Genomic DNA, 26941 nt, shown 5'->3' with positions numbered 1-26941 from the left:
AAGGGAAGAGAATAAGCATTTAAATAGCACCTAATAAATGTCTAAAACTGAATTTGAACTTAGGTTTTCCTCACTCTAGATCCAACTATCTATCTATCCATGTCACCACCAGCTACCACTAAGAAAGGCAATCATCTTTAAAATAAAGTGGTTATATGGCTATATTGCAATCCTTCCAATCTGAATTTATAAGCTGACCACAGTCCAAATGAATCAAGTTTAGTAGGTGAAAGTTAGTTAATATTTAAACTATTTGGACAATTTTAAGTTTTTAAAAGTTTGTGAACCAAAAGCTGGGGTATCAGTAGAATCTGTAGCATAAATCTTATAACTTGATTTTAATTTCTAGATTATTAAGTCCACTTTCTTAATAAGTATTAGCTAAAAAAATTTAGACCCTTGAAATCTGGATTTGTGTTTTATTTATTTGTCACTGATTTGATTTTTTAAAATAGTAATAATTTTAATTTCTGCAGTACTTTTAAGATTTATAATTTGCTTTCCTCCCAACAACCCTGTGAGGTGGGTAATATGTGCCATCAGCTCCCATTTTGTGGAGGAGAATTTGAAACCCAGAGAGATTGAGACTTATCCAGGGTCACACAGATGGTAAAGGTTAGAGCCAGAAATTGAGCTCAGGTCTTTTAAATGTAAGTCCAGTGCACTTTCCGTTACACCAAGCCGTCTTAAACCTTAATGTGTCATTTGTTTGTTTTCAATTGAACCTATGATTTCATTGGTATAAAAAACTATCTGTGAGGAACCTGTTCACAAATGCAGCTCAGCATTTGTTCTGCATCTGAGTCTTCAGAGTTGTATTGGACACTAAGAATTTGTGACTTTCCCAGGGTGGCACATGTAGTATGTGTCAGAAACAGGATTTAAACCTAGCTGTTCCTGACTCAGAGGTCACCTCTCTCCCCCCCCCCCATACCATACTACCTCACTAACATTTATTAAATCTTCATTTTAAAACACATTTTTTGAGATATTTTGAATTTTTCATTACACAGGAAAAGCTGTTTTCAAGCTGCTTTCACAATGATTTGTGATTTCAGCATGAAATATGGGCCAGTGGGTAATTTGAAGTCATTTTCCTGAAACATTTTCAATGTCATTAATTTTGTTCTTATTTGCATTCTTTTTGGTGTAGATGAGGAAACTATACCTTAAATTGAGAGGGGGGAAATGAATATTAATCTTTTCTTTGATATTTTCTCTTTGTATTCTGAGGTGTCCCACCCCAGACAAGTACAGGAACCATGATGCTTTTTCTTTCTGACAAGAATGACAACACACCTATACTTGTTAAACCTTACTTGGAGGTTTGTAATATGGAAAAGGAAGCACCTATTCTTGTGGAAGCTGAGGATAAAGATTTAGATCCATTCTCTGGTCCTTTTACATTTGAGTTAGATGATACTTCTGGAAATATAAAAGATACTTGGAAGCTAGGAAAAAATTTTGGTAAGTTTTCCTATCTTGTACTTGGCATAAATTGGCTATATGTTATACGGTGCTTCGTACATAGTAAGCACTTAGTAAATGTTTGTTGAAAAATATGTATTTGTGACTTTTAGGTGATCTAGTTTTAAATGCTGTTTACTATTTGCGCATAATAAGGTTTATACTTTTCTTATCTACAGCTGGGTCTTTTCTTTCCTGTAGGTTATTCTGTGGAACTTCTAATATTAAGAAGTCTCCAAAATGGTGTTTATTCAGTGCCCTTCATTATCTTAGATAAGCAAGGATTTTTCAAGAAACAGATCCTGAATGTGAGTCTGTGTTCCTGTCTTGATGGAGTTACCTGTGAAAGATCTTCAGTGCCTTTTGTAGGACTTGGTGGGGGTGCCATTATCCCGATATGTGCAGCTTTCATGTCATTGGCAGGTCAGTAGTTGGCTGCTTACATTCTCAGGGTATATCCTCTCTTTCAGTAATATCTTGTAACCTGGAGCATTGAATCATAGGATCTCAGAGTTACAATCGAAATTAATGGGGGAAGGACTCTTTATCACTCTTAAGGAATTTTTATTAGGATTCCACTCTAAAGCTTAGCTTAGGTTCAACTATTGCCTAGTGCTTCTATCTGGCTAAGAAAGACAACATTTCTACCCAATAACCCATTGCTTAAAGTCATGGGCAAGGAATAGAATGGCATTAGGTAGGGGAAGTATGACCCTGAGCTGCTACAAGGATGATTATAAAGCATGATTTAGATGCTCGGACATGAACTAGATAATATAGGGGGAAACATCCAATCCTTGACTATGGGTCAAAGGCCCACTTCTTTAAAAAAAAAAATTTTTTGTTGATATCTTTTGTTTTTATATCATTACATCCCCCTTTATCCTTCTCCTCCCTTCCAGGGAGTCATCCTATATAAGGCCCCACTTTTAGTAGCTGATTTTTAAGGAGGGTAAAAAAAAGTGCTAAGTACTTAATATATGTTTGCTGAACCAACAAAATAAATTTGAATTTTCTTCCATCATTGCAGCCCTGCTTTTCCTGCTGTGGTGTTCTTTTGGATCTACACACAAGAGGCAGTCAAAGTCCATTTCTTATGAACAGGGCAATCAGACATTAATCAGATACAATGAGGAAAGTGAAAACACTTTACCACTGGTAATAAAATATATCTTTAATGTGTTTATTTCAGGTTTAATCTTGATGATCCCTATTTTTATACCATAGGTGCATGTTGGGTAACTCACATGGTGCTCACTCCATCTCCATCTATGACCTCTTATCTTTCTTCTTCCACTCAGTTGTTAAATTGATTTTCTTAACACGTAGGTATGACTATGTCATACTTCTTATTCAGTAAACTCCGTTGGCTCCCTGTCACTTCCAGGATTGTATCTAAAATCCTCTGTTTGCCATTCAAAACCCTTCACAATCTGGCCTTCTCCTACCTTTCTAGCCTTCTTCTAGTTCACTCTTCTTCACATATTCTGCGATCCAGTGACAATGGTCTCCTTGCTTTTTCTTGAATAAATATATTCCATCTCCTGCCAAAGGGAATTTTGCCCAATCATCCCCTAGTCCTAGAATTCTCTCTCTTTTCTTCTCTACCTCTAAACTTCCCTGGCTTCCTTCAAGTCACAACTAAAACCCAACCTTCTCTAAGAAGCCTTTCCCAATCCCTCTTAATTCTAATATCTTCTTTCTGTTTTCTTCAACTTAATCTTCAACTATCAAACAACTTGATAGTTGTTTGCATGGTGCCCCTTTCATTAAACTGAGAGCTGCTTTAGAGGAGAGACTTTTTTGTCTTTCTTTTTATTTCTAAGGCTTAGTACAGTGTCTGACATATAGCAGGTATTTAATATGTGCTTGTTGAACACATATTTTAAGCAAAAAAATCAAGAAAACTCCCTAAAAAATGTTTTTGGATTAAAGTTCTTGCATTTTTCTATACTCAACTATTTTCGTTTTACATGTTTTTGAAAAAAAGAAAGAAAATGCTCAGTTCCCAGAAGATGCTTTTCAAAATAGAAGGCCTGAGTACCAGCCCCCTCCAGGAAATGTCATAGTAAAAGAGAAACCTAGTCCAAACCATAATTCAAGCATGAAGTCAGAACTAGGGAGCCCAGCCAAAGGCATGTGATACTTGGGTGCCATAACCCCACTTGCTTGGAGCCTACTATTACCATGACTCACATGCTATCTCTACCTCTGGCAACAACACTCAGTCAACTCTGGCCTAGGAATGCACCTTCTGCATCAACAAGACCTATCTATGAATAAAAGGACATTTAGGTGGTTCATTAGATAAACCACTGGACTTGGAATCAAGAAGACTCATCCTCCTGAGTTCAAATCTGGTTTCAGACACTTACTAGCTGTGTGACCCCAGGCAAGTCATTTAACCTTGTTGGCCTCATTTCCTCATCTGTAAAATAAGGTAGAGAAAGAATGGCATACCACTCTAGTATCTTTACCAAGAAAACTCCAAATGGGGTCATGAGGAGTCGACACAGTTGAAATGACTGAACAGCATGAGCATCTATAAATAAAACCATATTTATCATGCAACACTCTGGTATTGGCATTCCTTCCACTGATGCAGGTACCAACTCCTCCATACCTTAGTAGGACAATTGTATCAGTGGTTGTAGCCAAAATTATTTTTATCTGGTGTCCAATTATCAGACAGTGAGCCACTTCAAACTTAGCAAAGCTGTTTTTCAGTTGAGAGTCATGTAGTCAATCACTTGGCATGCATGCACTTAGATCTGTCCCTTCCAGCTTAATAGCACCTAGTGGAATAACCTTTGAAAACCAGGTGTTTTCATGATGATCAATCAGTCAATAAGCGTCAGAGCAAGACATCTTGATGAAAAATAAATTACACATAAGAGCAAAATAATAAAATGACTGAAGGTTTTTTTTAATAAAGCCAAATACTCGATACAAAATAATAGTTGCTTGATTCTCCCATATCTTTTTTTGCAAGAAATAAACTTTTATTATAAAAACCATGAAAAAGTGACCAAATATTTTCTGAAAAATTATGAAAATTATAATTTCCCCGAGGAATTATGACTCCTGACATAAGATACCTTGAGATTGCAAAACAGAGAGTCCTTAACGGATGAAATGAGGGGATTATGCTAAAATTTTGTGTACTTTTAAATAGTTTTTGTTATTTAAAAAAAATTGAAGGCTGCAGGCTGCATAGTCTGTCATAGCCTAATTATATATCCCTAATTCCTAATATCTCCTATCTACTTCAGTTTCACCATGACACCTCCTCTAATTTCCTTGATCCTCAATTTAAATGCTGTTTTTGCCTAACCATTACCCCATCCCCATCTCAGACTTGCTTTGTTCCTCCTTATAAGCCCAAGTTTAATACCATCTGCTTAGATTTTTGATACTTACTAACATCCTTCTTCTATCCTATTCTTCCTTGCCATTCACACTAGACCTCTGATCTGATCGAGAAATTCAACTCATTCTTATTCATCTATTTCTGTTCCATCCCTATTGGCTCCCTGGTTTCATATATTCAAAGAACAACTAATTTTATAGCATCCTTTGCACGCAAAAACATAGCATACTACTTTGTACTTCAGAAGGAACCAAATCCTCTTAACCATCTTCCATGAGGTAATCCACAATGGGGCACCTATAAAGTTAAACATTAATATATGTTTTCCTCAACCTTGATAAGAAGCTTACATCCTATCAAAGGTTTGGTAAACTCCTTCTTAATTAGAATCATTCCATAGTAATCATCACCAGTATAAAAAACACTAACTAGCTTCCTTTATAAAATCATTCAAGATACATTTATTACATAGCTACCATAAGCAAGGTACTACTCTTGGTATATAAGGTACTATAGTAGGTACTACAGTAGGTACTCAAGATACAAAGAAGAAAAGAGAACAATACCTGCCTTCAAGGAGGAAGACCTGGTTTGTTTGTAGGCAGTAGGAAAAAAAGTCTGAAAGTTAGGAGAGATTTAAGATGAGAAAGAGAAAAAAAATGAAAAGGACAAATTTACAGAGAGAGAGAGAGAGTAGAGCAAAATAGGAGTCAGTGAAGAATAAGATAGAGATTTCAGTTGTATTGTGAACTAAGAGGAAATTTAGTGTAGATGGACTAAATTTTCTCAATAAAGTATGAAGAGTGAGCTTTTGCTGAAAGTATAGTAGCGGGGATGAGGGATTAGAGATGAGAAGAAAAATTGTAGAGTAGCCTTTGCAAAAGAGTATAATGAAGAGTCAGGGGTAGAGAAAAACATATAAAAGAAGTGGTCTGATGTCATAAGATTGTTAAAGAAGCAAAGTGAGATGAGAGCCAGGGTGATGAACTTGGTGAGAAGGAGGAACAGAAGGACGGAGCTGAAAGTTGCAGTAATGAGGAATGGGTTTAGGAAAAGTGAGACAGAAGGATGGAAGGTATAGGAAATTATTATCTGAAAGAAAATGTCAGAGTTGATGGCCGCAGACATAGCTTGTTGACATAGACCTAGTCCTCAGCTACTGGAGCCCCTGTGACCATGCTGATGTGATGTTTTCTCACATAGTCTGATAATACAAGGTATTGTAAATAATCCCTTTTGTGAGACTATAGATATCAGATGGAGGACATCTTAAAATTCAGTTCCTGAGAGGGGCTGGATGTGGAGCCCCATCATTCTGGGTCCAGTGATGGGGAAGGGAGGAACAAGTTCTGATGCAGGTAAATGTCAGCCACATACTTCCCCTCCTTTTCTGCGTCATGAACTTTTAGTAATAATGGAAGACCAAGACATTGTTTATTCACATAGAGCTAATAAAAGAAAGGAAGGAAAGAAGGAAGGGATTTACGAAGTACCAATATGTTCCTGACATTGTGCTATACTCTTTAGAAATGTTATTTCATTTGATCTTCACAACAGCCCTGGGAATTAGGTGCTATTATAATAATTTTACAGTTGAAGAAACTGAGGCAGACAGAAGTTGAGTGACTTTCCCAGGTCCACACAACTAGTAAGTATCTGAGGCTGGATTTGAACTTAGGACAACCTGACTTCCAGCCCAGTGTTCTATCCTTTGTACCACCTAATTGTGGTATTAGAAAACAGGCAGTTCCTCAACATCACTTGAAATGCTCAAGGACTTTTTTGGACACTTGAAATGAAAAGTATATCAGTAATTTTAAGAAGTCTAAATCTGCTAATAAAACATCTCTTTGTAGTAAAACTGGGTTTCAGGGAGTTAGATTTTTATGTAACATATAGATACTAGTTGTTGAGAACAGGACACAAAGTGGGAAATATTCATATTCTGGACTTTTTCCTTTACATTTTCCACCATTAATTTCATCAGATTGGTTCATGTTTCCTCACAACCCCACCTCTTTTTTAGATGAAGTCAAACTTCATGGGTCAAATTCCACAACTCCTTGTAAACAAAGAGAAAGAGACAGTAAGTAATAAAGTAGTATTGATTGCTTTTCTTGAGAACTGAGTAATTCTTAATTTAAACCGAATGCAAGAAGAAATTAAATATTGACTTTTAGGTCTTTGCCAATTCTGTTACCCAGAAAACTCTCTCCTTCCCTGTCCCTCAAAGTCTTAACTATCTTTTAAGGCTTAGCTCAAGCATCCTGTCTTCTCAAAAGTCCTCTATTGCCCATTAGGATGTCAGGATTTACAGCTGAAAAGGACCTTGTAAACCATTTCATCCAACTTCCTTAATTTTCATTTGAAGAAACTAAGACCCAGAGACAGGAAATGATTCTCCAGAGGTCATGTAGATAGGAAATAGCAGTGCTAAGACTTGAAACCAGGTCTTCTGACTCAATATACAATATTGGTTCTACGGTTGCCACCTCAGCCTACACTAAGCCCTCCCTTATCCTTTTTCAGCTTGGTCTCAGAGGATAGGGATAGGAACAACAGAAGTTGCAGGGAGGCAAATTTCAGGTCAGCTTGAAGAACATTTTTGTAACAACTCCATATGCTCCAGAGTGGAATGGACTTCTCAGAAGGTAGTGGTTTATCCTTCACTGGAACTTTTTAAGCTGAGGGCTGGGTGGCCACTTTTGGAGATGTTGTAGAAAAGATCCTTGTTCAGGTATGAAGTAGACTAGACATGCTCTGAGGTTCCTTCCAACTCTAAGATTCTATGATTGGCTGAAGTCTTACAGATATTTTTGTCTACAGCATTCATTCAGCACTTAGCGTAAAGTATCTGTTAGGGTGACTTTTTGTATGTTTATGTGCCTTTTTTCACTAGCTGAATAACAAATTCTTCAAAGGTAAAAACTGTCTGTTTTGTACACTCTTCCAGTGACAAGCATTATGGCCTGCACATAGGAGCTCAACAAATACCTGTTGGATGGATTAAAATCGTTACAGTGAAATCTCAGTGATAAAAGTAATACTAACTCTGTACCTAAGACAGCTATGAGTTATCCATTACTTTTGCTAACAGTCCTTGTGTAGCCTACTATTTTTGTTTCTCCTAGGCCAGAAAATACCCTATAGAATGCCCATTTTAAGATTCATTGGGTTCTTTATCTACATCTGCATCTTTATCACCATTTCTGTATCAAGTACACTTTGAATTTAGTACTTCAGTAAGAGAAGAATACATTCATCTCAATCCTTAAACACACCAGTAATTTGATAGTTGCTGCTTAAATTAGTATTTACTATAAAACTGACTACTGCATTTGTCATGATTCATTTATGCGCTGGTAATATAAAGCACATTTTGGACCAAATTCTAGAAAATTTGGTGTCTCCTATTTAAACATGCTATATCTGTCCTAGGATAGCTAAGTGGAGTAGTGGATAGTATTCTGGACCTGGAGTCGGGAAAGGCTGAGTTCAAATCTGGCCTCAGACTCTTACTAGCGACATGACCTTGGGTAAACCACTTAACCTTGTTTGCCTCAGTTTGCTTATCTGTAAAGTGAACTGGAGAAGCAAATGGCAAACCACTGCAGTATCTTTGCTAGGAAAGCCCCACATGGTGTCATGAGGAGTTAGACACATCTCAAATGACTGTCCATTTCTTATTGGTATTTTTTACATCGTTTGAAAATGAAAAAACAATTGTTTTGTTATTATAGAAAGAGTGGAATTGTAGAATTTACGATGGTATTATTCTATAATTTTTAATATTTAAGACAGAATATGAAGAATTCAGAACATAAATATTTATGTAATTTTATTTTATTCCTATGCAGAGATGTTGTTGCTTATCCACCATCAATAAGACGTGTTTCAAGGTTTCTTTTTCCACTTGCGGTATTAGATTTTATTATAAAATGATAATAGCTCATTCACATAGCATTTTGAAATCTCCATTTTATAAATAAAGAAACTGAGACTTAGAAAGCTTAAAATAATTTGCCTATAGTCACACAGCTAGTATCTGAATTGGTATTTGAACCCAGTCTCCTGATTTCACGTCTGTCAACTAATTGTGGGTGATAAATCGGTAATCTTGCACTAGATTCACCATTCCCTCCTTCTCCCCCACATCTGAGTTAGAAGTATAATCTATGTCTGATTTAGGAATTAAACCTGCAGCCCTGTCCTCATTAGCAGTGTGCTCCACCCAACTGAGCTACCACAGGCTTGAAATAAATATAGAAAAAAAAATAAATGAGCAATTCTAAAAGATGTCTATGGGTTTCTGTAATGTGACCATGCATTGTCATGTAGAGCTCTCACTGCTTTCTCAAGATCATTAGAGCTATTGGATCGTTAGCATAAAAATAAAAGAAAAAACTTTTTTTTAATTGTTTTTTATTTCTTTTAAGGCAAAGCTTTTGAAAGAATTTCTGTACTCTAATTCCATGTGAAACCAAAGAACTTTTTAAATTTACTTAAATGTAAGAGTTGTGAGACATTCTTTAAATCATGAATTGTTAGGACCAATCACTTTACCGATGTCAATACTGTGCTTAGAAAAAAAAATTACTCCTAAATGGCTGTGGAAAGACTTTAACTTTGGGATTGTCTTAGAAAAAAAAACAGCCAACTCTTAAATGTTCTTAGGGGGTAATGGATATAGATTGTTAATGATAAGATGTTCTAATAGAAAAACATAAGCATAAGGCTTCCATGTTTTCAAAGCAGAGTTCCTAATTTGGGAAGTCCCTGACTGTGGTTGCTGTATGTGATCCCTCACATGGAAAGATGGTATAAAAATAGTTCTAATTTAAAGTCCCAGAGTAGTTATTTGTAACTTTTTGGCATGCAGCAAGCATACCCCAGATTTAGTGATCAATATTCTGTTTAATCTGAGGCTGAGTAATACTTGTAGGAATCTGATAAGCTCAAGGCATAGGCTATGGTAAAAGGAAATAGGACAAATGAAAAAAGAAGGAACTTAAAAGACAATTTAAAGGGAAGGGAATGAAGTTGTGAAAGGGTAAGACAGTTACAATGGGGAATGGTACAGAGAGGGATACTAGTAGTAGTCAAGCAAAGGTTTTGGATGCTCTGAATACTCAGTCACAATGAGTATAAGATGCTGAAATTAAGAACCAAAGGACTAGGGCTTTCATTTGGAATTCCAGCATCCAGAACAAAATTAGGGGTGAGATGACAGGGAGGAATACAGTGACTTTATGATACCCTGACTCCAGAACATGCATCCCATCCTGATCTTCATTTTAGTTCCTGATCTAGGTGTTTCTTGAACAATCTTGGTTTGAAACTAGTGTATTGGTAATGGTGGAAGTAGGACTATGCAGGATGGGCATAGCAATGGAAGATCCTTCAAGAAGGTAACGGCCCAGCAAAGAGAAAGTAAGTGTCCCATCTTACGCTGGCCCCTCAATCCCTGCCGCAAATGCCACTGGTAATTCAACCCCTTTATTTTAATGATGAAGAAACAAAGCTTCAGAGAGAAGTGACTTGCCTGAAGTTATATAGAAATTTAGCAGCAAGAGAGAGACTGGAACCTAAGTCTTAATACCTGACCCATTGTTCTTTCATATACATATTTGTCACACTTCCCATTATGTTAGATCTTAATCTACTCTTTACTCTTAATCAATTATTTCTAAATCTCTGACAGGCCAGCAAACTTTCTTCATCACACATGTGTTAAAGGATTTAACAGTTAGAGATTCTGGGTGGTTACCCCCTTTCAGCCTATCCTCTCCACAATTTATTTATTTCTTATTCATTTGGTTATTTAAGGGTCTCCAGTGTTCAGAGTACTTTACTTGACTCTGAGACAAACGCAAAATTTAGATAAGACATGTCCTCTAACCAATTGAAACTTAAAGTCTTGGAGGGTGAAAACTCTAATAATGATAATAATAAACAATATTAATAATGAATAAGTGATAAATAATAATAATATTCAATAATAAATTCTTTATGGAGGTACAAAGTAAAGACTCATATGAGCTCCCAAGGGGGAAGTTGCTATCAGTTAGGATTCAGAGAAGAATACAGAGAGTAGAACTTTTAGGGATATTTTGGGTTAGACTTTAAAAGGTTGGAGAAGAGAGGGAAGAATTTTGTTCCAGGTAAAGGGATAAGCAAAGACACTGACTAAAGAGCAAATATTCAGTCTGTTTGGATCATATATGATGTATGGTGGGAAACACTATAAATCAGAATCAGAGTAACATCTACAAGCTATCTTTGAAGAATATTTCAGCTCAGTGGGGAATGATGACAAACGTATGTGACTCAGAGCTGATGTGATTTCCTGCCTAGGTTGTTTGTATGGTGGCTGTAGGTCAGAAATGGTAGTTACAAACATAGCTATACAAATCTGGTATAAATGTTTCTTCAACTTGAACTTTTTTATGTTACAGTACTATCCAGATGACATTAGCCTCCTCCATACTAAAAGACAACCAGAAAGGATAGAAGAAAAAATGGCAGAGATTCTAACTCAAGTAAGAAGGGTTTTTTTATTTCTAATTTCTTTTTGAGTTTTCTCTTTTTATACTGCAATCATTTTCTAGTATACTTCTTCCTATTTGAACTGTTCTTTATAACAAACAGTTAAGCTGATCTATCTAACAGTATATATAACAATCCACACCATGACACCCCTTTAGCCCTCTCTAAAAAGAGCATACTATTATTTTATCATCTGTTCTTTGGACCCGAGACTGGTCATTGCACTCAATTTAAATTTGTTTAGAATCTTTTTTTTTAATGTTTCTGTTTGTTATTATTACTTTTTAACATTCATTTAAAAATTTTGAGTTCTAAATTCTCTTCCTGTAGCCCCTCCCCCACTGGTCTTGAGAAGGTAAGCAATGTCTTGCAAAACATTTCCATTTTAACCATATTGTAAATTTTTGTAAAAAAGAAAAGCAAGAAAAATAAAGTGGAAAAAAACCTTAAACCTTCACTCAGAGTTCATCAGTTCTTTTTATGTAGGTGGATAGCACATTTTACCATGAATCCTTTGGAATTGTTGTGGAACATTGTATTAATCAGAGTAGCCAAGTCTTTCATTGTTGATTTTCCTTACGATGCTGCTTTGTGTGTGCAATGTTCTTTTGGCATTGCTCATGTCACTTTGCATCATTTCATCTAATTTTCCCAGATTTTTCTGAAACCACTAGGTTAATCATTTCTTATAGTAAAATAATATTCCATCACAATTATAACACCACAGCTTGTTCAGCCATTCCCCAGCTGATGACTATCCCCTCAACTTGTTGGCAATGTACAGAAAGGCTGATGATTTATGTGGGCTTATCTTATATACTGAAACTTTGCTAAAGCTGTTATTTGTTTCAACTAGTTTTCTAGTTGATTGTTAAGTATACCATCATATTTTCTACGAAGAGTGATAGCTTCCTCATTGCTTATTTTTGTTCCTTCACTTTCTCTTTTGTGTCTTATTGCTATAGCTAGCATTTCTAGCACAATATTGTGTAATAATGGTGATAGTGAACATCCTTGCTTCACCCCTGTCTTACTGGGAAGGCTACTAAATTATCCCCGATACAGATAATATTTGCACTTGATTTTAGAGAGATGCTATTTACCATTTTAAGAAAACTTTCATTTATTCCTATGTTTTTTAGTGTTTTTAATAGGAAGGGATATTATATCTTGTCAAAAGGCTTTTCAGGATCTATTGATATAATCATATTTTTTTGTTATTGATATAGTCAATATTGTGTATAGTTTCCTAATCCTGAACCAGCCCTGCATTCCTGATATACATCCCTCCTGGATATAGTACATGATCTTTGTGAAATATTACTGTAGTGTCATTTGTAGTATTTAATTTTAAAATTTTATACCAATATTTATTAGGTAAACTGGTCTATAGGTTTGTTTCTCTGTTTTTGGTCTCCTTAGTTTAGACATCAAAACGATATTTGTGTCATAAAAGAAATTTGGTAGTCCTCCTTTATTTTTTCAGACAGTTTATATAATACTGGAATTAATTGCTCTTTAAATGTTAGGTAGAATTCACTTATAAATCTAGGGTTTTTTCCTTATTGAATTCATTTATGGATTGTTCAATTTTTTCCCCTAAAATGGGGCTATTAAAGCATTCTATTTCCATTTTGGCTAATCTGGACAATTTATATTTTTGGAAATATTCTTCCATTTCACTTAGATTGCTTTATTGGCACATAATTGGGCAAATAGCTCCTAATAATTGGTTTAATTTCATCTTCACTGGTGGTGCATTCACCTTTTTCATTTTTGATATTGGTAATTTGATTTTCTTTCTTTTTTTAAACAAACTTAACCAATGTCTTACCTATTTTCTGTTTTTTCCCCATAAAACCAGCTTCTAGTTTTGTTGATTAGTTCAATGGCATTTTTCCTTTCAATTCTATTAATCTCTCCTTTGATTTTCAGGATTTCTATTTTGATGTTTAATTGGAGAATTTGTTCCTTTTCTAGTTTTTTAGCTGCACGCCCAATTTATTAATCTGCTCTTTCTCTCTTTTATTGATGTATGCATTTAGAGATACAAATTGTCCCTTAAGTACTGCTTTGACTGCATTCCACAAATTTTGGTTTGTACTTCTTTTTAATGAATTGTTGATGCAATTGTTTTAATGAATTGTTGAAATAGTATCTGTATTTGTTCTTTGACCCACTCATTCTTTAGAGTTAGAATATTTGGTTTCCAATTTTTAATTTATTCTTCAAAGTTCCTTTATTGAATGTAATATTAATTATATTATGGTCCAAAAAGAATCCATTTGATATTTCTGATTTTCTGCATTTGTTTATAAGATTCTTATGTCCTAATGCACAGTCAGTTTTTGTGAAGGTTCCATAGATGACTGAGAAAAAAAAAAGTATTTTCCTTTCTATTCTCATTCAGTTTTCTCTAGATGTCTATCATATCTAACTTTTGTGAAATTCTATTCATCTTCTTAATTTCTTTCTTATTTAACTTATGGTTAGATATTTAGTTCTGAGAGGATTAAATTGATATCCTTCATCAATATTGTTTTACTGTCTATTTCCTTCTGTAACTCATTTAACTTTTTCTTTATGAATTTAGTTGATATGCCTTTGGGTGCATATATATTTAATATTCACATCATGTCATTGTTTTTGGTATCTTGCTTCCCTGGTTATCTCTTTTAATTAAATCTATTTTTGCTTTTGCTTTGCTGAAATCATGATTGTTACCCCTGCCTTTTTTTAATTCTGCTGAAGTATAATAGATTCTGTTCTAGTCTCTTTTTTTAACTCTATGTGTGTATCTTTCTGTTTGAAGTGTGTTTGTTGTAAACAACATATAGTTGAAATATGGTTTCTGATCCATTCTCCTATCCACTTCTGTTTTATGGGTGAGTTAATCCTGTTCATATGTGATTACTAAATGCATTTCTCTCCATCATATTTGCTTCTGCTTATCTCTCTTTCTCTCTCTTTCTCTCCCCCCTTCTCTCTTCCCCACCTCTTTCTCTACCCTGTCCCTCCTCAAAAGTCTGTTTTACTTCTGATCACTGCTTTTCTTAATCTGCCCTTTCTCTTATCTACCCCTTTCTTGTAATCCAATCCTTTCCCTCCTTGTTCCATGTGAAGTAAGATAGATTTCTATACCCAACTAAGAGTGTGTATATATTCTGAGTGTGTGTGTATGTGTACTAAATGTGCATATATATTTTTCCCTCTTTCAGACAATTCAGATAAGAATGAGGTTCAAGCATTGCCTACCCCATGCCCATCTTTCTTCTTCCCTTTCAGTACTCTTCCTTGCATATGTTCTTTTATGTTAATAAATTTTCCCATACATAATTTTCCCCATTTTCCTCTCCTTTCCTCCTTCCCTCAGTGCATTCCTCTTTCTCAATCTTTCATTCTTTTTTTTGGAGATCATCCCAATATGACAGACTCACACCCATACCCTCTGTCTGTGGAGAGTGCTTCTAACTACTGTAATAATGATAAAGTTCTTAGGAATTATCTATGTCATCTTCCCATATAGGAATGTGAACATTTTAACTTTATTGAAATCTCTTTTGATTACTCTTTCATGTTTGTCTTTTTATGCTTCTCTAGTCTTGTGTTTGAATGTCAGATTTTCTATTCATTTCTGGTCTTTTCATCAGGAGTTCTTAAAATTCCTTTATTTCTTTAAATGTACATTTCCCTCCTGAAGTATTATATTCAGTTTTTCTGGGTAGGTTATGCTTGGTTGGAACCTTAACTCCTTTGCCCTCTGGAATATCATATTCTAAGCCTTCCACTCCTTTATGTTGGAAACTGCTAAATTTTGTGTGATCCTGCCTGTTATTCCTTTCTGGTTGTTTTTTACATATTTTCTCCTTGATCTGGGACCTCTGGAATTTGACTTTGACATTCTTGGGAGTTTTTATTTTGGGCTCTCTTTCAGGAGGTGACCAATGGATTCTTTCAATTTATATTTTGTCTTCTAGTTCTAAATACTTGAACAGTTTTTCTTGATAATTTCTTAAAACATGATGTCTACACTATTTTTTTATCATGGTTTTTGGGTAGCCCAATAATTTTAAAGTAATTTCTCCTAGATCTATTTTCCAGGTAAAATTTTCTTTACAATGAGATGTTTCACCACATTTTCTTTCCTTTTTTCTTTACTTTGCTTTATTTTCCTTTTTGTGCATTCCTTAGCTTCTGCTTGCCCAATTCTCATATTTAAGAAATTAATTTCTTTAGTGAACTTGCTTCTAAAGTGCTGTGCTCAATATGCCAGCAAATTTGGAAAACTCAGTAGTAGCCACTGGATAAGTAAAGATCAGTTTGCATCCCAATCCTAAAGAAGGGTAATGCCAAGGAATGTTCAAACTACTGAACAATTGCACTAATTTCACATAAGTGCAATATCACTCATAACCAGCAAGATTATGCTTAAGATTCTGCGAGGTAGACTTTAGCAGTATGTGAACTGAGAATTACCAGAAGAGTAGGCTACATTTTGAAGAGATAAAGGAAATATAGATCAAATTGTCAACATTTACTGGATATGAAAAAAGCAAGAGAGTTGCAGGAAAAAAATCTACTTTTGCTTCATTGACTACATCAAAGCCTTTGACTATGTGATCACAACAAAATGTGGCAAATCCTCAAAGAGAAGAGAGTATATCTGAGGAGTATTTCCTGAGAAATCTATATGTAAGTGAAAAAACAACAGTTAAAACAACATGGAACAACTAACTGGTTTAAGACTGGAAAAAGAGTATGAAAAGGCTGTCTATTGACACCTCCTTCTTTTAACTTATATGCATAGTACATCATATGAAATGCCAGTCTGAACAAATCAAAATCAAAAGGTTACTGGGAAAAATATTAATGACATCAGATGTGTAGACAATATCACTCTGATGTCAGAAAGTGAAGAATTTAAGAAGCCTCCTGACAAAGGTGAAAGAGAAGAGTATAAAATCTACCTTGAAGCTTAACACATATAAAAAAACCCCATCAGATCTCGGCAACTGGTCCCATCATTTCCTGACAAATAGAGGGAGGAGAAATGGAAGCGGTATTAGATTTTATGTTCTTGGGCTCAAAGATCACGGCAGATGGTGACTTCAGCCATGAAATTAAAAGATGATCCTTGAAAAAAAAGCTATGACAAATCTCAATAGCCTACTAAAAAAGCAGAAATGTCACTTTGCCAACAAAAGTCCATAATGTCAAAGCTACGATTTATACAAAGCAATGTATAACTGTATGAGTTGGACTATGAGAAAAACTGAGTGCTATAGACTCAATGTTTTTGAATTGGGGTGCTGGAGAAGACTTTTGAGAATTCCTTGAGATCAAATCAGCCAATACTTAATGAAATTAATTCACTCTGTTCACTGGAAAGTCAAATACTGAAGCTGAAGGTCAAATACTTTGGCCACATGATGAGAAAATGGGACCCTGGATAAGACACTAGTGTTGGGAAAGATCAAAGGCAAAAAGAAAAGGGGATGGCAGAGGATAAGAGGGATAAATAATGTTATGGAAATAATGGACATAAACTTGGATAGACTTTGAGAGATGGTGGAAGATAGAAGGGTTGGACACAACTGGTTGGTTGTTGTTCTTTGTTCTCAAAGAGGACCAAAGTGAGATCACCATGATAAAGTGAAATTTCAGTGTGTCCTACTGTGGCTGATCAGATCAATATGAGCCTGGAATGCACTACTACAGGTTGGGCACAGATAGTCTGTGACAATATTTGGAGTGGATACTCCACATTTGTGCATCCTATGTTTACTTTGTTCTGTCTCAATTCTGCTTTGCTCATAGAGCACAGCACCTTTTCTGATGTGGGCATGCCATGCTGAATGGTCCTGTGCCAAGTGTCTCCCATGTTGCACAGTCAAATTCAAAGTTCTTGAGAGAGACCTTGAGAATGTCCTTGTATTACTTCTTCTGGCCACCATGTGATGGCCTGCCCCATGTGAGTTCTCCATAAAATAGTCTTTTTGGCAAGTGAACATTATGCATTTGAACAGCGTGGCCAGCCTACCAGAGTTGTGCTCTCTGAAGCATAGTTTGAATGCTTGGCAGTTCAGCTCAAGCAAGGACTTCAGTGTCTTGTACCTTATCCTGCCAGGTGATCCTCAGAATCTTCCTGAGATAGTTCAAATGAAAGCTATTCAGTTTCCTGGCATGGCATTGGTAGACTGTCCATGTTTCACAGGCATACGACAGTGAGGTCAGCACAATGGCTCTGTAGACCTTCAGTTTGGTAGTCAGTCTAATACCTCTTGTCTTCTAAACTTTTCTTCAAAGCCTCTCAAACACTGAGCTAGCTCAGGCAACGCATGCATCTACTTCACTGTCAATGTGTACATCCCTGTAAGTGAACTTATCTGCAGCATTCAAAACTTCTCCATTGGTTGTAACCGATGATTCCACATATGGATGGTGTGGTGGTGGTTGATGAAGCACCTGTTTTCTTGCCATTAAAACTTGGACACAACTAAATGACTGAACAACAACCTCCTTTTCTATTTGGCCAATTCTGCTTTTTAAGGATTTGTTTTCTTCAGTATTTTTGTTACTTTTTTTTGCTAAGCTGTTGATTCTCTTTTCATAATTTTCTTACGTTGCTCTCCTTTCTTTCCCCAACTTTCCTTCTACTGCTCTTATTTAATTTTTTGTCTTTTTAAAAATATCCTTTTCTTTAGGTCTACTATGAATTCTCATTGAGATTGTGTTCAATCTGCATTTTTCTTTGAGGCTTTATTTTTAGATATTTTCATATCATTGTTTTCTTCTGAGTTTATGCCTTGAACTTCCTGGTCACCAGATTCTTTCATTGTTGTTTGCTCATTTTTCAAGTCTATTTCTTGACTTTGAACTTTATGCTAGATTTAGGCTCTGCTTACCTGGAGGGTGGTAAAGGACTGGGGGAGGGTCACTGTCCCAAGCTTTGGGTTTGCAAAGCCCTGCTGTTTTCATAGCTAGTTCTGGGGGAGTTTAGGTTTTCTGTGCTTTCAAGGTGGTATGATCCAGGGAAAGATGTGGTCACTGCTCTCCTGGACTGCATTCTGGTCCTTACCCAGTAAGGGTGCCAGCTTCCTTGCTACCACCAATGTTAGCACTCCTCTCTCTGCTGTTGAACCAGCAACTATGGATTCTGCTCTCTCTCTCTCTCTCTCTCTCTCTCTCTCACTCTCTCTCTCTCTCCCCTAGAACTACAACTTGGAACTAGGTAAAGTGCAGTGGAGTTGCCAAGTAGCACATGATCCTGTGCCTAGCACCTGCTCAGGAAGCCTATGCAATCTCTTTCTGATCACTTGTCTGATCCCCTTGCCATATTTGGAATGAGAGCTCCCCAAGTTACTGCTGTTGCTGAAACAGCCCTCTTCCATGGCCTGAGGCTGATGTTGCTTGTGCCTATGCTTTGAGCCAGCCCCCCACTTCAGTGTCGCAGACCTCCTTTACTAACCTCTTAAGTTGCCTTAGGCTGAAAAAAATGTCCCACCTTGACCTATTGTTGGATATTCTGCTTCAGAATTTGATTTTTAGTGCTATTTTAAAATTGTTTGGAGGAGAATTTTGGCAGTTTGATAGTAATGTAATGCTCCCTCTACTTCATCTTGACTTTACTTTCAGATCGTATTTAGAATCTGGTTTTGTTTAATTTTTTTAACTTTAAGGTTTTGTCATGTACTTGGCTCATAGCTATAGTTCATAGGTACTTGTTAAATATGAACTATTTTTAAAAAACAGCAAAACAGGCTTATCTGGTTAAATCTTGGCAATATGGGTGACTGCATTATGAATTCTGCATACAGAAAAATGGAAAATATCTGATTAGACAGAAATATATTCTGGGAGAGGAAATAGCGAAATTGCTTAAAATAGATTTAAACTCTTAATTGTATGCTTCCTCAAATAGTGGGAACTATAAAGCTTCATTCTGAAAGGGACAACATAATATATTGCAAAGTATGCAATATTTGGACATAGAAAACTTGAGTTTCAGTACCAATGATCTTATTTACGACTTGTGTGTCCTTGGTTTTGTCACTTAACCTTTTGAGACTTGAGTTGTCTTATTTTTTAAAAAAGAGGATCAGACTGTACATTCTCTAAGGTCCCTTTTACCTCTTAATTCTGTCATGTTATGCACCATCCCCCAGTCTCAATTAGGCCAAATGTGTAGAGAAGCGAAGTTTCTTCTTTGGTCCATGTCCATGTTCTTTCAGGGTTCGGGGAAAGAAACTATTTGGCATTCTTACCACGTGGGTTGACTCCTTTAACAGAGATGATACTGAAAGGACATACAGGTATCCAAAACTCATCATTCATGCAACTGCCTCCTGGATCTAGAAGTTTGGATCTTGTGATATATAGCTAACTTTTCTGTCAAATCCAGTGCCTTCTAAGCCAAAAGTCAAGATCAGGACAACATCTTTCCTACTTTGCTCAGCACTCCTGTTATTTTTATTTTTAAAATTAAATAGCATTTTTAATTCACAGAAATCTATATTCTCTCACTTCTGTCTTCTCACTCCACTGGAAAAAAAAATCAAATTTCTGGTAACTAATATTGAAAGTCAAAGAAAACAAATTTCCTCATTGATTGTGTCAAAAAATTGTATTTCTCATTCTGCACCTTGAATTCATTACTACTCTCACAGGTAATGAATTGTACGCTTCATCAGCTCTCTAGAATCTTGGATGGTCATTTTGTTAATCAGTGTTCATAGGGGTTTCAGTTTTGTTTTTACAGTTATACAAATTATTCTCCCTTTTTCTGTTATGTTCATTTCATTCTTTTTCAGTTTATACAAGTCTTCATGCCTATTGATATAATATATATTGTTCTTCTGGTTCTTCCCACTTCATTCTGCATCAGTTCACAAGTCTTTCCTTGTCTTTTTTAAATCACTTATTTCCTTATTTCTTCTAGTATTCCATTACGTTCATATGCCATAATTTGTTGAGCTGTTTCTTAATTAGTAGGGACCTCCTTAGTTTCCAGTTTTTTGCTACCACAGAAAGAACTGCTATAAATATTGTTTTACATATAGGAGCTTTTCCTCTTTCTCTGAGCACCCTTTTTATAATCTTAATAGTCTTTTAATAGAGGCAGAAGTGTCCTACAGGCAGGCTCAAGTAGTCTACTTGTTTCAGTGGCAATTGGTTAGTATCCAAGAGTTCCCCAATCCTGAGTTGCTTGCCCTTATGCTAATTCCAAGCCACCTGTATCCAGCATATGCCCTGATCCCTAAACCAATAGAAAAGATGAATTTCACCTCATATTAAGCAGATAGCCTTGTTGGCATATCAATCATAATGCTGTACTAATGCAACATAGCAGGATATCTCAAAAGAACACAGTAGAGTGTGTAAATTACATATATGATATATAATGTTATTTACTCAGATGTGTGTGTATATAGATATATGTATATAGAATGTGATTATTGAAACAAATTATTTCTACAAGATAAAATGCAAGAGAAAGAACATATATGGAATCCATTATTCTCATAAAAGGTTCACTAATCACTTCTTCACCAGGCATGAATACTAATATCCTGAAGTATCCTGTGCTACTCTCCAAACTATAACATATGCTATAATGACTATCATAGTAGTCTTGACATCTGTAACAGGTCAAGGTGGCGGTATAAGATTAGCCACTGAAGTAGATTTTTTGCATTACGTTGTTTCTTATAAAGACCACTCACTATCAAAATAATATGCCTAAAACCATATAAACATAAGAATAAGTAACACAATCTGTCTTTCAGTATTTCAACTCCACCTCCCTTCACCAGTGTGTCTACAAGGGGGCCCAGCTTTCAGGGTACACACTAAGGTGATGATCAAATTTTGCCCAGCACCAGCCTTCTTCCAGGTATTAGAGGAGGAAGATGGGTGTGTGGGATGGCTCAGGTCCCTACATAAATCAGTTACTCAGAGGCCTCTCAAAGTGATGACAGAAAAGAGATTTATTCGATTCTCAAGAAGCAGGGCTATCCTGTAGGAGTAGGAAAGACAAAGACAAAGAAAAGGGCAGTGATTTATATAGACCCTAACGCAAGTCCCTCCTCCCCCACTGACCATTATCCTCATTAGCTGAGAATACGATCTTACATTCTAGACAAGAAATCTAACCAATCCCTTTTGAAATGAAGACATCGAGGAGTTATGTTTTATCCAATCATTGAGACCCTAATACACTACACAGTTTTATATCCTTATATGGGACTATTCTATTCTAAAAATATTGTAACCTTGAGCCTCTAGGTCTTACCTCACCCCTGGGAGAAGAATTACAATCTGAGAAGTGTTCACTAAACCTATCCCACTCATGGGGATGTTGTTCATCAAGCCTTTTGGGAGGACTTGGGCAAATTCTAAGATGCTGACCACCGTACAATCCCATTCCTCTTGTGGAAGGCATTTTTTTAAACTCTTTAGCACAATCTGTTTGGCCCTATCTGGTTATCACCTTTACAAATTACCTTTACAAGTATAATACAACTACTCTGACCCCCTTTGCCTGAAAACTAAGGGTGTTTTAACCTTCCCCCCCCCCTTATACTCCTAGGGTTCTCCAGTACCCTTAAGGGTGTTGGAGGTGTTTAGACTCTCTAAAAATTGATTCAATACCCACTGATAGTGTTCCCTCAATTGCTGGGGCTATTGAGCCCTGCACCTCAGATCCCTTTAGTCACTAACAGTCAGATGAGCTTTTACACAGAAATATTTACTTCCAAAGGCATAATCATAAATGTACAAATTCACTCCTCCAATACATGAGAGACACAATCCTGTCCCTCTTCCCCCTGCCTCATATGGTCTGGAGAGGGGAAGGGGATTAGGTTCATAGCTTATTTCAGTTCTCATAGAGTATAGTCCCAAGACCCCGCTTGAGCTTGATTCCCAGGCTTCCTGACTAAGCTCTCAGTGGCTGTACCATTTCACTTCTATCCTAGCTTGAAGGTCACCATGGCTCAATCTCCGCATCCTGTGAGTATCTCTTCTAGCCCTAAAACTGAGAAAGACAAACAATGTAGAAAAACAAGCAAACATCCCCAAGGCAGTTTCTTAGCACTGAGATAAAAGAGAGGGGGAGCTCTCACTGATTCAGTTCAGAACAAATAATGGGTATGAATGGCCTAAAAGGCACAGCGGAGAAGAAAACAGTAACAGGAGAACAGTTGGAAAGGACTGACTGTTTCATTCTCCCCAGTTCTAAAGACACAGAAAGCCACTCAAAGGAGTCTACCCTCACCAAGGTGGTAGGGGATGAAGCAGACTCCGTGTTAGACAAACTGGGTGTGCTCAAAGGTCCCTCAAGAGTGTCTTCATGTTAGGAGAATTGGCTATGCACAAAGAAGCTCAGATTACACAAGAAAATTGCCTCTACTTGTAGAGGTCATCACGTCTACAGCTCCTTTTGTTTCTTTCTCCCAGACCTGCATCTCTGCTGGCTTTTTTGTGGGAGATTTCCTATCTTTTCTTTTCCGGTTTAAATAGGGAAGTCTTAAGCTTGTCTCCTCTTCTTCGTTAGACACCTGAACAGGCCCTAATGGCTGTTATCTGTTTTCTTGGAGGACCCTTGTACCATACACTCTAATGCTGGAGAGAAGTTGCATTAGGTTCACATAGTGGTGAGAACATCAGTTGACCAGCTGACCTACACCTTCTGCCCTTCAATTGGAAATTATTCCATAGACTGCACTTTCCAGTTGAGTTCCCACAAATCAGTATTTCTTATCTTGAGTGTGATCTTTTCAAAGCTGCACGTCAACTCAAATCTTTTATTTATTTGAGGTCTGTTTATATTACTCAAAATTCAGAACATTTCATCTTCTGAGATCAGGGCACAGATTTCCCAGGTGATCTTCCAAATGACCTATTTATATTTTTATGTCAAGTCAGAAAATCCTAGGTTAAGATTTGTCACTGTAGACCTGCATTTGGGAGGATTCAGCACGACCCCCTACAGGGCGTACCCTAGATATGTAAAATCTCTTTAATCTATCCCTCATTATAAGGATCACTGATTTCTCCCAGAGCACTGATCCACAGTGGTGGCAGGCCATACTCAACTGTACTCTATAGATAACTGTAACCAGCTGGGACAGCATTCCTCCAGTCTAAAGAGTCCTGATCTCTTTGAGAGATTTCATCCTGATATTAAGTAAAAGAAATATTAAAACCAGAGAGAGAAAGAGAGAGAGAGAGAGAGAGAGAGAGAGAGAGAGAGAGAGAGAGAGAGAGAGAGAGAGAGAGAAATCTCATCCTGTTCCATTACTTTCCAGAAATGGAGGGTATTTCAAGAGACATGGCTTGTCTGATTTTCATTTTGGCTTAAAGAGACAGGTAAAGATGCTGGCTTAATCATCATATGTACTCCTTGCACCCTTTACTTTCCTGTCTCCTTATTCACCCACTTTTGGCATGTAATTAGCTAACAGCTAAAATCATTAAAGGTTGTCTGTTGACATGATAGCCTATTTTAGTAGGGCAACTGATCCATTTTGCTAAGGAGGCAGAAAACCATAGGCAAGTGGTAAAGTCTACTTTAACATAGTCATGCTGTCAACTACTCATTCAACCAAACAAGTATTTATTAAGCACCCACTTTGTGCCAGGTGCTGGGGATACAAATACAAAAAATAGAACAAACTTGCTAACCCAAATGAAAGAGGATGTTTCCTATGGGAAAACATTCTCAAATAATGCCCAGGTTATAGGTCATACCTTGCAGTACCTGAGAAGCAAAAGGGGGTACTATAATCAGAAGTGATCCATTGTGGTACTTCATATAATAATCATCATAACAATAAGCACTTGTATATCACTTTAAATTTTACAAAGTACTTAACATATATTATTTTGTTGGATATTGATCCTCATAAGAACCCTCTGAGGTAGATGTGATCATTATCCCTATTTTTAGCTGAGGAAGCTGAGACATTGGTTAAGTGACTTGCCCAGGGACACAGAGCTAGTAAGTATGTGAAGTGGGATTTGAACTCAGGTCTTCCTCATTTAAGACCAACCCTCTATCGTACTACCTATCTGCCTTAGTTAAAAAAAATCAATTTCAGTTCAAAATCCAAGTGTTGAAGCTAGGATAGGCAAAGTTGTAATAGTGTAAGTGTCAAGTCCTCTGAGCACCAGTGTAATAGAGGAAGCACTTCTGTAGTCAGCTTGTCATGAATTGGTAAGGGAAGCACCCTCACACACACACTGGAGATGAATCCCCAACAAAATCTGAGTGGAGCAATGGGACCCTGGGATCTCATCCTTTGATCAGCGATATCCCTTCCTTACCTTTGGGTTCCATGGCTTTGTGATACATTCATTCAGGAAGCTGAACTTTCCCCCTAAGTTAAACTTTTTTTTTTTTTACACAATGACTATTATAGAAACAATTCTTCAAGCAAGGGAAAACAACAGTGTCTAAAACAAAACAAGCATCAAATACTGCTTCAAAGGTTTTGGGATACCACTTTCATCTCACTCAATTCCTCCAATAACTCTGTGAAGTAGGGAATATTATCTTAGCTTTATAGCTGAGGGGAAAGGGGAAAGGAATAAGCATTATTTAGTGCCTACTATGTGCCTGCATTGTGCTAAGTGATTTTTTTAAATAAATATTATCTCATTTGATCCTTACAATAACCCTGGGAGTTAGGTTCTATCATTATTCCTACTTTACAGCTGAGGCATACAGAGGTGAAGTGACTTGCCCAGGGTCACACAACTAATAAGTTATGGGTTTAGGATTTGAACTCAGTCCTTCAGAATACAGACCCAGTATTCTGTTAACTGTGCCATCATCTGCCTCGTTAGGAGACTGAAACTCTAGGACTGAGGCTGGGACTAAATAGTAAAGGCAGGGGGTTCAAGCCCAGTTCTTCTGGCCCAGAATCCATTATTTCTGTAACATATAACTATATACATACAAGATGGAAACCGTACAAAGGGAAGGTCATCTTAGAGGGAAGGCACTATATGTAGATGAGGAAACTGAATCCCAGAGAGGTCAAATAATAACTTGTTTGGGATCACAAAGCTAATAAATGTCTGGGAGATAGTTCCAGCATCTGTCTTTCTGAATCTGATACTTTGTATATACTATACTTTCCCTCATTTCAGGTAGAAGTACATGAGTGGGTCTTTCCAACTGCTCTACATGAATGATTGGCCTTGCCCATACATCACTTTTCTTTTCTGGTTTTCCTCAAGCAGTCAGTTCAAAATCTTTACAGAACCCCCTCTCCTAGGCTTATCTCCAGAATGTAGAAGTAGAAATTTTCCTGGAACCTGGAGACTTGACACCTATCAATGGCAGTTTTGATGATTTCATTGGATTTTAATTAAAATGATTAAAAATTTGAAGCTTTAGTGGAAGTTTTGTGTCTGACCTGTGTCTTATTTCTTTCCTTTAGAAGCTCTATGATGTTAATGACCTGGAAGATAACACTACTTACCAGCCTCACAATTACAACCATGAGGGAGAATTTGAAGCAGCTGAATCCCTTAGCTCACTCACTTTGACTGAAAGTGACCTGCCTGAAGACTTTCTGGATGATTTGGGATCAAGAGCAATTGCTCTTGAAAAAATATTTTCTAAGTCAGTTTTTCTGAAATAATGCACATATTGGAAAATTGGTGGTCATACCTGAAGAGGCCTTACTATTTTAAGGACAATTTTATTTCTTTATTCATTCTTGCCTGAACCTGTGTGAATGTTAGTTAGTTAGTTAATGATGTGGAAAATGCTGTGGGATTTTTGGAACAGGAAGAGTAGGCAAGAGAGAAGAAAGAAAGTTATATTTTTCCCCTGGGTCATCAGAACCTGTTTCCTACAGATATGAATTTTACTGATTTGTATATAACTCTTTGTTCCATTTTGTTTGTTTTACATCTGTAAGTGTGAGTAGATAGATCAATAAGTCACTATATAGCTTTAAATAAGATTGGTTAAAACTGGGAACAAATAAAGGAAACAAATTATTTTCCCTTTTCAAAATATTTTAAAATTTTATTTTATTTTTTAACATTCTTTTCTTTTTAAATTTTGAGTTCCAATATTTCTCCCTCCCCTCCCCTCTCCCCTACCTGCTAAGAAGGCAAACAATATGATATCAATCCACATGTGCAATCATGCAAAACATATTTCCATATTTGCCATATTTTTTTAAAAAGCAAGAAAAAGAAAGTGAGAAATTATACTTCAGTTTGCCCTCAAAGTTCATCAGTTCTTTTTATGGAGATGGTTAACATTTTTTCATGCCATGATTTGGATCATTTCATTTATGAAAGTAGCCAGTCTTTCATAGTTGATCAACATGATAACATTGCTGTTACTGTACACAATGATCTCCCAGTTCTTTTCACTTCTCTTTGCATCAGTTCATATAGGCCTTGCCATGTTATCTTTTTTTTCTGAAGTCACTCCCACCTTGACATTTCACACAGCACAAAAGTACTCCATCACAACCATATGCCACAACTTGTTCAGTCATTACCTAATTGATAAGAATCCTCTCTATTTCC

General features: G+C 36.5%; 1 protein-coding gene across 1 annotated transcript in view; it reads left to right on the top strand.

Annotated features, from left to right (window-relative positions):
- Positions 1-26378, top strand: part of LOC140519889 (cadherin-like protein 26) — a 38212-nt gene extending 11834 nt beyond the window's left edge. Inside the window, exons 7-11 of the mRNA XM_072633382.1 lie at positions 1234-1467; positions 1669-1890; positions 2498-2625; positions 11293-11376; positions 25831-26378. Of these exons, the coding sequence (XP_072489483.1) occupies positions 1234-1467; positions 1669-1890; positions 2498-2625; positions 11293-11376; positions 25831-26034 (872 nt within the window). The 3' untranslated portion in view covers positions 26035-26378. The remainder of the gene's footprint in view (positions 1-1233; positions 1468-1668; positions 1891-2497; positions 2626-11292; positions 11377-25830) is intronic.
- Positions 26379-26941: the final 563 nt, after the last annotated feature.

The sequence above is a fragment of the Notamacropus eugenii genome, chromosome 1 (genome assembly GCF_028372415.1).
Source record: "Notamacropus eugenii isolate mMacEug1 chromosome 1, mMacEug1.pri_v2, whole genome shotgun sequence".
Taxonomy (NCBI): Eukaryota; Metazoa; Chordata; class Mammalia; order Diprotodontia; family Macropodidae; genus Notamacropus; species Notamacropus eugenii.
The sequence above is the reverse complement of the archived record's forward strand: the minus strand, read 5'-3'. Positions and strand labels throughout refer to the sequence as shown.